The 12,014-nt window shown below is 34.9% G+C and overlaps 2 protein-coding genes across 6 annotated transcripts; one reads left to right on the forward strand and one right to left on the reverse strand.

The window, feature by feature from the left end:
* Positions 1–257: 257 nt before the first annotated feature.
* Positions 258–5,863, reverse strand: LOC141914786 (uncharacterized). 2 transcript variants are annotated; one of them, XM_074806084.1, is made up of 8 exons: positions 5,753–5,863; positions 5,223–5,515; positions 3,846–4,330; positions 3,615–3,752; positions 3,326–3,538; positions 3,119–3,142; positions 2,626–3,003; positions 258–2,149 (listed from the first exon to the last, which is right to left on the reverse strand). In XM_074806084.1, the coding sequence occupies exons 2-8, from the start codon at positions 5,407–5,409 to the stop codon at positions 1,088–1,090; spliced, it is 2,487 nt and encodes an 828-aa protein (XP_074662185.1). In that variant the 5' UTR covers positions 5,410–5,515; positions 5,753–5,863; the 3' UTR covers positions 258–1,087. The 2 variants fall into 2 exon arrangements, with proteins under 2 accessions (XP_074662185.1, XP_074662186.1); XM_074806085.1 differs by lacking the exon at positions 2,626–3,003.
* A 51-nt stretch (positions 5,864–5,914) lies between these two features.
* Positions 5,915–11,610, forward strand: LOC141907390 (uncharacterized). Of its 4 annotated transcripts, XR_012619482.1 has the most exons (8): positions 5,915–6,104; positions 6,272–6,457; positions 6,631–6,693; positions 6,777–6,833; positions 7,628–7,714; positions 8,001–9,554; positions 9,739–9,919; positions 10,133–11,610. XR_012619482.1 is itself a non-coding variant. In XM_074797023.1 (7 exons), the coding sequence occupies exons 1-7, from the start codon at positions 6,060–6,062 to the stop codon at positions 10,136–10,138; spliced, it is 1,998 nt and encodes a 665-aa protein (XP_074653124.1). In that variant the 5' UTR covers positions 5,915–6,059; the 3' UTR covers positions 10,139–11,609. The 4 variants fall into 4 exon arrangements, 1 of the variants encoding a protein (XP_074653124.1); XR_012619479.1 differs by having other exon boundaries at positions 8,001–9,919; XM_074797023.1 differs by lacking the exon at positions 9,739–9,919 and having other exon boundaries at positions 10,133–11,609.
* The last annotated feature ends 404 nt before the right edge of the window (positions 11,611–12,014 follow it).

A 12,014-nucleotide genomic window follows, 5' to 3' on the forward strand; every position in this document is an offset into this window, starting at 1 on the left:
CCCGCGTCATATTGGCCGTCAAGCGTAAACGAGTCTCCTATTGAGGATTTTTTGTTAGATTGTTATTTTCGCTGTGGCAATTGACATAAACAAATCAGTATAAACAATATTTATGCCTATGCATGAGAGATGTAGGCCTATATTTAAGGTCATACTCAGAATCTCCTCCTTAAGAATGATTAGTAATAAGTCCAGAATGAAATTAAAAAAAATTAAGAAAGTGCTTTTCTTATACATGTAGTTAAAATCTATTCAAGATTGTAATACATGGTAATACATTTATTATGGATATACATATAAATCATAAATCTATAACAGAACAATAATGTCTGCAAAAACAATAAACACATATCTTATATGCATATCAAATTGAACAATCTAATATTGGACGGGTGTGGGTGGATTATAAAATTTTGATTACTCGATATCAAAATGATTTGCATTTATCATATCTAACAACTCTTATCTATAGAATTTTGAAAATACCTCCAAGTTTGTTGTGGCACTAGTGGTGATAACACAACAGTAAGTAAGGCAAAGCTAATTTTATGAAGTGGCAAAGGCTTCAGTTACAGATACTGGATAAGCATAGGCAATACGTATATTCACTTCTTGGTGATTATTTTCATTTGAGCAGAATCTAAATAAGTGCATGAAGTGTAGATAATACCATATTCAAGCCCTGAAAAGTACAGCAGTTTTAAAATCATCTATCATTTCATAAAACATTTAGTATCATGCCATTGATATGCCTAACAACTTTCCTCCGAGCAGTGAAATGCAATCTAATGATTCTATACTTCAATATAATTACAAATAACTTACTTAAAGATAAACATATGATTGAAAACTATAAAAATGCACTCGGCTCATTTGAACAATGGCATACGTACATGAAGTATCAGTAAAAGTATACATCATAACTGTGGGTGGAATAACAATAACATTGACAAGAACCACTTCACAACCATTCTCGAAAATATGATGGGATGAGCAATAGACAAATAGCGATTCATTTTATAAGGAAGAAGAAAGCGCCTTCAAATACTAGGTATAAGCCATAAGTTAATGGGCAAAGGTCACTTCTTCAAATAATAACTTCTTCTAATTCATCATCAAAGTCATCAACAGCATTAACGATTGGTTTGAATGTTGTTGAGGCGTGTCTCGGACGGCGAGGTAATAATTTATCATTCGATTGTTCCTTATCGTTCAGATTAATGAAACCCGATGAATTCTTTTTTTCTTTATTTCTCGACGCGAATGCCGAGGAATCGTTATCGCTAATGTTTACGACGTCACCATTTTTCGCGTTTGCTTTCGTACTATCTCCGAATAGTTCTTTCATAAGATCTTTCTTTTTGTTCGCTTTTTGTTTTTCAGCGGAATTACCTTGATGAAAACTAGAATCGTTGAACGACGGTTTGTAACCGATATCTTCAACTTCATCATCGAATAACGATTTTCGCCTTTGACGCTCTATATACGGTACAGTAACATCGTCATGCGATGGTTTACCGTGATGGAGATTCTCGATCGGCTTCGAAAACGAATATCGTTTCTTCGAAGAAGCTGAACCGTGTAACGAACCCGAATCATGTCTGGTAAACGTTTTTTCTTCTTTCACATCATTTACTTCATCGGGATTTCGTCCTTCGTCCATCGCGCGAAGTTTAGCTAATAATATATCCTTCCGGCGTCGCTCTTCGAGAATCTTTTCATTATTAGCTTCTAATTCAGCTTGTCTATTTGCCTGTTCAATTCGATCTCGCTCTTCCTTTTCTTTTCTTAGTCTCTCTAACTCATTTCTTTTTCGTTCCTCTTCTTCTCGTTCATGTCGTAAGCGTTGTTCTTCTCTTTCTTTCAGCTCTTGTTCTTTCTTTTCTCTCAGTTCTTGTTGATATTTTTCCGTTGCGATGCGAATTCGTTCCTCCTCTTCCATTCTACGTCTGGCTTCACTTTCAATTTGTTCTCTTTGTTTTGCTTCCTGTTCCTTTCTGAAATCGATCTCTTCGCTCTCTTCCCTTTCAATGACACCTTCTTCGATGATATCATCTTCAACACCATCCAAGACCTCGTTATTGTCAATGACTGAAGTTCCTATATTATCTCCTTTGGTTGCTTTTGCTTTTCTTCTTTCTTCTCTCGCCTGAAAGTATGAATATACAAAATGCATTTAGATACAAGCACAAATTGAAATGATATCAAATTAACTGCTACCAAGCAACTTCTTAATCATAAAGCAAATGTTAACCAAATAAGATGTACACTTCAAAGCAGGAATATGCGCAAAATATTAAAAAAATACAGGTTACGGTTAAAACAAACCATGCATCAAATAAAACAAGAATAACTAAAGGATATGTGAATACATCAACCTTGCAAAAGTCGCATACTTGGGGACTGAATGATGCACGACTAACACGAATGAACACTTGTGTCGCATGTGATTAAGAGGTTTATGCAACTTAGAGAAATTGTAAAGAGAATTTGAACTCAATCATTGGAACTTAAAAATTTGCGCAATTTGTAACTTCATGATTTGTAACGTGGTGACTAATGCAAGGTTGACCTTACTACAATCTTAAAACACTAACACACGCAATAGGCAACACAAAAGTGTACCTCAAGAGGAAACTTTCTAGAAGCAGCACGTGGAGAAGTTTCCGTGACAAAGAAGGGTGTGATGCTAGGTGATGCAGTCTGGTCAGCAGAATTCTGGTGAGATTGATTTTGAGATTGTGATTTTTCCTGTGGAATTGTAGATTTTCTTACACTTGGTTGAAATAAACTAGGTCCTTTTTGAGTGATTAAAACACCTTTTTTCAATGGTTTATTTTCAAAAGCATGATCACCCATCCGGAAATCTCCATGTAGTGGTGGCCGTATGGAGCTAGGCACCTCGGATTGAGTTTTATTTTGACCTGATGATTCAAAATTATGCTTTATTTTCACTGACTTATCAGAATCAATCACAGAATTCTTCTCCTCTGTAATCTTTTTCTGCAAAATTTGTCGGAATGCACATTCAGCCAAGTGTAATATAAGCAGTGCAGAGTTTCAAATCAACAAAGTATTTAAGAGCAGTACTAAAATGAAGAATGATAAAGAAACTTACAATGGAATCATGGTCGTCAGAAGGCTACAAAATGAAGTTATGTAATATTAAGAAAATGAATAAGTTTAAAAGACAGAAGTAAAGTATAAGTAGAATAGCAATGTCATTAAAGCAATAAACTATCATCACTAAAGGCTTTATTAAATATACAATAGCTTCACTACAATTTATGATACCATTTATTATGACAAGTTCAATAGTTTTCACCTCTCGTTCTCTCTTATCTTCTTGTCTTCTTTGTTCATCCATCAATTTAGCCTTTTCTCGAGGAGTCATTGCTAGTTCTGACTGAGCTGTACCGTTTCGTAAAATCATAGATCCTCTGTGTACAGGCGTGGACTGGGCAGATGGCAGTTTATGTGGACGTCTTATTATTCGATTACTGTAAATATTTTTGATATCAAGCTCTTTTTCCTTTTCCTAGAATGAAGGAAATAATAGTGAAAGCAATTTCAAAACAAGACATCCTTATACATCGCTCAGGTTAAATACATACCTTGATTTGAATGGAAAGTTTTTCAACCAATTCTTCTAATTCTTCAATACGACGTTGCTTTTCTCGATGATAATGTACTTCAACACCGACTTCATGGCGATGGTTTTTCTTCAAATGCTCTACATGTCTTTCTAATTCCTGTGATTCACAATATTATACATTGTATTAACTAAAATACCATTATAAGGCCAATTCATATCATATGCTTAGTTTACTGCCACAAGTACAAACCTGAATACGTTTATTCTTTTCATAAATGTCCGCTTCCGATTGATTCAGTTTTTGACTCAGCACTTCACGTTCACCGAGCTGTTTATTGTTTGAAAGTTCTTTCAACCGTTTTAATTGTCTTTTTGTGACGCCCAATTCCTCGCCCAAGTCTTTATTCTTACGATTAAGTAATTCACATTTATCTTTATACTTTCGCAATTGTTCTTTGAAATTATGTATCTCATTTGTGTGTCTCGTAACAATATTCGACAGGTCACTTTCTTTCCCTTCAAACCGTTGTAAAGCTTTATCCTGTCTCCTTTCTGTTAGCTTCAAAAGTTTATTTTCGTCTTTAAGTTCGGATATTTGGTTAGTTAATTCATCGATATGATTGCGCAGTTCATTCGCTCTTAGTCTTTTCGCCGACATCACTCTTTGTTTGATCGGATCTGATGTACGCGGTGTAGTCTTCTGTTGGCCTTTTTTCCTCGTTTTCCTAATACTATCTGCAAAACAGAACCACAAGTCTTAATTATACAAAACAGACAGAATCAGTCGATGAGGTCAAAATCTATACTACAAGAGACTTAACGGCGAAACTTTGTCACGGGTTGTGCTATCAACAAGATTCTAGTACCAAATGAAAGATACTGGCCTGCGTAAATTTTCAAGTATAGATTCTATCAAACGATGTGATAAAGTTTGGATAGATTTTTGGTCACTGCGCATGCTGTTCTTTAGTGATTTATATCATTTGTAAACAAGGTCACACAAATATCAACTTTGTAACTGCTTTCACTGTCTGCCTTTAGATAGAAGTTTAACACTGAAATACAGCATAGGTACTTTAAGCGTCCATAGATGGGTTCTTTGCTAGTAGGTCTATAAGTATGTACTAACAAATCAGGTGCTAAAATTGTAGAATGCGACAAAATCATTTATTGCTTTCTAACTAAAACCTATCCAACTCATGCTTTTCTTCAAATCTACATTTGTAGTAAGCCCCAGTTATTTCTAAAAAAATCTGTTAATTCAAGATTATTTGTCTTAGTATCCATGGTATCCTGTCTATCCTCTCATTGGAATCAATAGTAGTAATTAGCTATAGATATATAGAGTACAACGCATATTCTATAAATGTATATTGATCGACTGTAGCATAATAAATCATTATGAATCAAAAGTTTCCAAGACGCATTAGTATCCTGTATTATACTTATCATTATCAATAGCAATAGTATCCGCAATATCATAACATACATATTTCATGTTCTTCCAATGATTTTGCATCATCATTGGAAGAACATGAAATGTAAACAGAAAAAACCAGTAATATTCTTATGCTGAAATGGACTGATACGAGAAATTGATGAGAACGCTCTATAACTGAATATTTACCTTTGTAGACACTTCCCGGCGATCGTTTCTTTTTAGCGCGACTTTTACTCTTTGAAACTTCATCATCGGAATCTGATACAAATGAATCGCTATATGAACGCCTCGATTGAGTGTCCTGACTGAATGTTCGCGTACGAGTTCTTCGTACTGAATACACTGAATCATTGTCGTTAGTGTGTCCCGACATTCTTTCAAATCTTTGGCAAGTTTTTTATGATGGAAGAAAAATACTGTAGTATGTTATTGTTGAAATAAGAAATGTAGCCGTAGGTACTGTTTCTGGTAGCAATGAACTGAAATAAAACAAAAAAATTCTGATTATTTTTTTGGCTTCACTTCTTGTCCCTTGACATGTGTTTGAAACAGGATGAACACACATTATTCATAAGGTTAGGAATAAAATTAATTGACATTTTAATTGCATTTAGTAGAAATTTTAAGATTATTCTATGTTTAACGCTTCTTCGGGAGATACTGACAGTTCTTAGAATTAAATACAAATTAAAATAATCTATCTATAAGCTTCTTACCATCAAAAAGAAAGACAAACTATAGAAGAATACATCCCGCGGTGATTTTTCAACATTATTTTGTACAAGTGGAAGGAATTTTGTTTTCACTAGCAACCGGCAAATATTGATGACGTCAGATTTGGCGGCTACGTCTACGTCACTGATTTATGCAGATCGGGAGTCTAACGTCACGGTTTTATGCCGACTGGGACGGGAGAAGTGTTCGAATACGCCTAAGGTTTTTCGTCGATCTTTTCGTGTTAAAGGCTTTTAAAAAGGTTTCGTCGGTAGTCTGAGAGACGGTGCTCAGTTCTAGTTTTCAATCATGCCTTTCAAGTTATTCTATTCGGCGCTGTCCGGCAGTCAAGCTGTAAGTACCAGAGAATTTTCAGTGAATTCAGCCATTATTAGTTCGTATCTGTCAAAATTCGCTCAAATCGGGTTCGAATCCCACCAATATTATCCATCAATATCATTAATTTGTGATCTCATTATTTCACCTGAATTTGATTTCTATGATTGAAATGTATTTTTCAGTTAAAACATAATCAGACAAAGATTGAGATGATTTTACAAGCACGCGGACTTGAATACGAGAAAATAGACATCACCTCGTCGTCAAATGAAGAGCAAAAACTCTGGATGCGCGAACATGGAAAACCAGAACAAGAAGGAGCAGTTGTTTTACCACCTCAACTCTTCAAAGATGATGAATTTATTTGCGTAAGTAGCTAACAGGATATTTTTAGTTTTATTAGTCAATATAGGTAAGAATCATTAAAATTAGGTACAAGGGAGTAGGCCCTAACAAGAAATTCATTTTTAGCCGTGTTTCAAATGTAGACTCAATTGCAAACCTAAATTTACTGGTAATTCATTTCATTTATTACTTCCAGAATTATAATATCTTTGAGAATGCGGTGGAAGGAAATGAATTGGAAGAATTACTTGGAATACCTGTAAGTATAGCAATAATAATGTAATACATGTAATTATTGGGGTTCCTCTGAACAAATATTGAGAAATACGAAAATTTCAACAGGCTCCAAAAAGATGGAAACATGCTGCTGTAACAATTGAAGAGGCAGCTGAAGAAGAGGTGAATAGGTCAATTTAAACATCTTGCATGGTCAGTTGATGACTAACAAAATGCTTGCGTTTCTAGATTTGAAGATTTCCACTTGCAAAGCTCCAAGTTCTGCACTGGGTGCTTAACCTGATCGTTTTACCAATGTTTTCTCTAATGTATGTCATACTAAAAAGTGTCTACACTAAACCTACTTGTCATTTATTAAATTGTAACATTTAGCAGAGGCTTCCTACCATTCTGGACCAGCCAAGTTATCTAGACTGAACCATCAAATATCTATTTGAATGATGCGTATGCGTGTGTGTGTATTACTACTGTAGTTTAGACGGTAGAAATGAAGTAAACATTTGAAAATTTGAATGCTTTGCATTTCAAGTTGCTCCCTTTCCGGCAGAGATTTTGTTAAACTGCATGAACTAATTGTATTCAGTTAACTAAAAAACCTCATAAAATTCAGATATGCGTACGGTGTTCATTCTTTATTGTTAGATGCATAGAATTGAATACATAACAGTAGTCAGCTTAAGAAGGCTTAAGTTTGAGTGAACACCGAATCAGTGATCTAGAGTAGAGTATGTCCTTGGATTTATATCTTGTTTATATAGGATTTTGTTATATCGCATATCTTATGATATCTCATCAAATCATACCCTTAATTGGTCAAGTGGGAGGAGTACCTGCTCTTCTGTCTGCTCTATGCAGTATTGTAGAAATTTAGTATAGGGGCTTATGGTCTATGGTTCTATTAACCTGACTGGCATAATTGTGCGAAAATATTTATGTGAACGTCAATTATTTTACAGAAGGAGAAAAAAGAGAGTAAGGAAGAGGATAAAGATGAAAGCGAGAAGGATAAGGAGGAAGGTGATGAAAAAGAGGAAAAAGAAGAGGTAAAATATATTGATTTTTGGATGGTAGATGATTAAAGTACTGATGGTATGAGTCAGTGATATTGGCTAATTACCTAAGTCAGATTTTACCAGCTGGGTGTTAAATGAATGTTCATTCTCTTCACCTTTGGGCTACCTGATTATATTTTTGACAGTGCCCATAGTGTATCCTATCTTTTAAATTTTTCACTTCAGTTCTGTAGAAAATTGTCACAAAAAAAACTGTCGTGGCCATAACTTACTTTCATTTGTGGTTTATTTTGATTATTTAACTGGGTTCAATCAGGGTGAAGATTCAAAGAAAGAGGATGGCGAAGAGACGGATAAAAAAGGTGAACCTGGCGATGAAGATAAAAATGAGGATGATAAGGCTAAGAAGCCTGAAGATAAAACTGATGGTGACAAGGAAGAAAACATAGAGGAACCTAAAAAAGAAAAAACTCCATTAGCTGACAGCGATGACGATTTCTTTGGGAAGAAAAAGGATACTAAAAAGGAGAAGACTCCATTAGCTGATAGTGACGACGATTTCTTCGGGAAGAAAAAGGATACTAAGAAGGAGAAGACTCCATTAGCTGATAGTGACGACGATTTCTTTGGGAAGAAAAAGGATACTAAAAAGGAGAAGACTCCATTAGCTGACAGTGACGATGATTTCTTTGGGAAGAAAAAGGACAAGAAAGATGAGGAAAAAGAAGAGGAACCCAAAAAGGAGAAGACTCCATTAGCTGACAGTGATGACGACTTATTTGGAAAGAAAAAGGATACTAAAAAGGAGAAGACTCCATTAGCTGATAGTGACGACGATTTCTTCGGGAAGAAAAAGGATACTAAGAAGGAGAAGACTCCATTAGCTGATAGTGACGACGATTTCTTTGGGAAGAAAAAGGATACTAAAAAGGAGAAGACTCCATTAGCTGACAGTGACGATGATTTCTTTGGGAAGAAAAAGGACAAGAAAGATGAGGAAAAAGAAGAGGAACCCAAAAAGGAGAAGACTCCATTAGCTGACAGTGATGACGACTTATTTGGAAAGAAAAAAGATACTAAAAAGGAGAAGACTCCATTAGCTGATAGTGACGATGATTTCTTTGGGAAGAAAAAGGATACTAAAAAGGAGAAGACTCCATTAGCTGACAGTGACGATGATTTCTTTGGGAAGAAAAAGGACAAGAAAGATGAGGAAAAAGAAGAGGAACCCAAAAAGGAGAAGACTCCATTAGCTGACAGTGATGACGACTTATTTGGAAAGAAAAAAGATACTAAAAAGGAGACGACTCCATTAGCTGATAGTGATGATGATTTCTTTGGGAAGAAAAAGGATACTAAAAAAGAGAAGACTCCATTAGCTGACAGCGATGACGACTTATTTGGGAAGAAAAAGGACAAGAAAGATGAGGAAAAAGAAGAGGAACCCAAAAAAGAGAAAACTCCACTTGCTGACAGTGATGATGACTTATTTGGAAAGAAAAAAGATACTAAATCGGAATTAGAAAAAACTGAAACCGCTAAAAAGGAAGACAGTGATGATGATTTATGGGGTAAGAAGAAAGATGATGTGAAAGAAAAAGTTGAAGTTCCTAAACAAGAAGAAGAAAAGGAAGAAGAAGAAGAGGACAGTTTCCTAGCTAGACGACGTAAAATGCGTGAAGCGAGAGAAGCTCAGAAAAAAGCCGAAGAAAATGAAAGCGACGATGAGGACAGTGCTCGTGCAAGACTGAAAAAACGGCGACAGGAAAGAACAGCTGCAGCTGCTAAAGATGAGGAAGATGAAGAGGAGTCAGCTGCTGATCGACTTCGTAGGCGACGGGAAGAGAGGATGAAAAAGAGATTGGAGGAGGTAGATCTAGCATGTGGCAGATACATGAGTGGCATGGTGTTCCTACATTGCATCTATAGAGATTCTAATAACAATCAGTTTACGTATCCGTTTATACTAATGAAAGCATGTAAAGGTCTCATTTCAGGGTTTCAATTAACAATGTTGAAGTTATTATTATAGTACGTCTAATATTGCTTTTTAGGTGTGTCTTTCTGTCGACTCCATGCACCTTGCTGAAAGTTGATAGAACTTTGAGAGCAAGAAATTTGTTGAGCATTTTGTTGTTTGGTGCTGAATTTGGAAGAGTCAACTGGTTTTGTGAATAATAACCAAGAATTTATGATGTAGACATTTACCAAATTTAACATATTTTCAATGTTCTGGTAATTTGTGTGAGCTGAGATGTCTGAGGAAATTTGTTATATCCTTAATTAGTTTCATTTTAATTGTTTGTTGCATGGTTATCGGCATTCAAATATTCTCAACTTTTTTCAGCAAATTTTGTATTGATCAAGTTTGACTTGTCATTAATATACCTTCACATTCGCAAAGTTTCTTATAAACAAAATCCATAATGAATCTTCTTTTATTTTCAGGATTAATTCAAGGCCCAGAAGTACAGAACGTCGTTTTAAGCATGTGTGTGTGTGTGTGTCAGACAATGAAAACCAAACGTCTTTCGAGAACACTTAACCCGTTAAACAGCTTTACCGTGCATCATCATCATCGTCATCCATCAACATTATTTAATTAGACTACATTATTGCAATCTGCATGTTGTTATATCTTCAAGACTGCATAGGAATATTAAGAGATTAGGTATGAATAACAAGACTCCATATTGCCTGTATTCGGGTTACTTTATGCAGCCACGATTATGTCTCGATGACAGTTAGGTCTCTTCTCCGCTTGGATCATCATATTTCTTATATTTTGATTTATGCAGGGAAGTGTCTCATCACACTTCCCTGATTTATGGGAGTATTTTGTATAGTAATAGTCGCCTCTACTGATCTGGATTATATGTTTTATTTGTGTGTATTTATGTCTTGAGCAGCTCTAACGTTCAAGAACTTTCGTTGTCGGGCACTCATTTTGCAGATTTACAATATTGTCGAATCCACACGCTTGCTTTCCTAGTACAATGATCATTGCTTAACTGGGATTTGTCCGAACATTACTTCTTTTAACTCAAGAAGGTGTCCCTAATTGATTCAATTCCATCTAGCAATGGTTTCTTTCGGCAGGATGGAATTATTCAAAACTTCGGCTACAATTTCGAATTCAGTTCACCCGCTTAGTAGTTATATGTATATTGTAGTAAGTTATTTGAAGGATTAGTTGGTAGATATATCCACAATGTTGTGAATGGAATGAAAGATAATAGCTAATATTGATATGTCATCACGCTGGTATTTTCAGTAGGAAGCTAAAAAAAAACCTGAAAAAGAAGTATTATCATATCGAATCAGGTTGTGGTCTAGTCATCGGAAGATGTTTATTATTGATCGTCGAAATGTCATTTAAGATTTATTTATTGAAAAATGCATGTTGAGCTATATGATAAGCATTAATAGTATACTGTAACTTTATTTTCTTTCATTCATGAATTTAATTTATTCTTTACTTTCCGCTAAAATTTGCTTTTGCTATAGAAATGCTTCTCACTTTTAAAATGTGTAATTATCATATATATATATATATATATATATACACTCTTTCTCAAGCTACATGTATCAGAGAATTCTTTTAGAGACTACAAATATTGTCAAAAAATTACTTCTAACTTGACTGAAAGTGAACCCGGTAATTTCAGTGTCAATTGGTGCTTTAGATAATGATATACGTAGATTTTATTCAGTCTAGACTTTTATAGTACATTGTAGTAGAATGAGAAATAATTTTATGCCAAAAACTGGCAAGATATCATTTAAAAATAAATCCAAGTTTTTGTTAAAGATTTTGTTGATTTAGATTAGACGAGCATTATTTTTGAGTCCATCCTTTACCCTTAGTTCAGTAGTTGTCTTTTTATACATGTGTGTAACCGCATTTTATATCAAGAAGTTTTCTACTTATTGTTATGAATAAATATCATAATTATGTCATTTGAACACATTGTTTTCTCTATTCTGCGAACGGATCAGCCATCTTGCATAGAACTGCTCCATTACGGTTGAGTGGATCTAAGTAGGATTGCCTGGGACTGTAATTTCTGTCAGACTTGTATTCAGTTATACGTACCTGGATGATTTTGGTATTTTCTTATTAGTCGGACGGGGTTCATATAATATATTTTGCATTAATGGACAGACAAGTGGCTAGATCAACTCATTCCTGTCACTCTCACTGATGGCGGGAGTCCATATTTCAGCTAATCAATGTCGCTCGCTGTAATGTGATAACTCTGTTAGCTGTTAGTGAATTTTCATTCAGAATGATGTCTTCTTATCTTAAATCAAAGTTAGACCTACGGAA

Source organism: Tubulanus polymorphus, chromosome 1, assembly GCF_964204645.1.
Source record: "Tubulanus polymorphus chromosome 1, tnTubPoly1.2, whole genome shotgun sequence".
Taxonomy (NCBI): domain Eukaryota; kingdom Metazoa; phylum Nemertea; class Palaeonemertea; order Tubulaniformes; family Tubulanidae; genus Tubulanus; species Tubulanus polymorphus.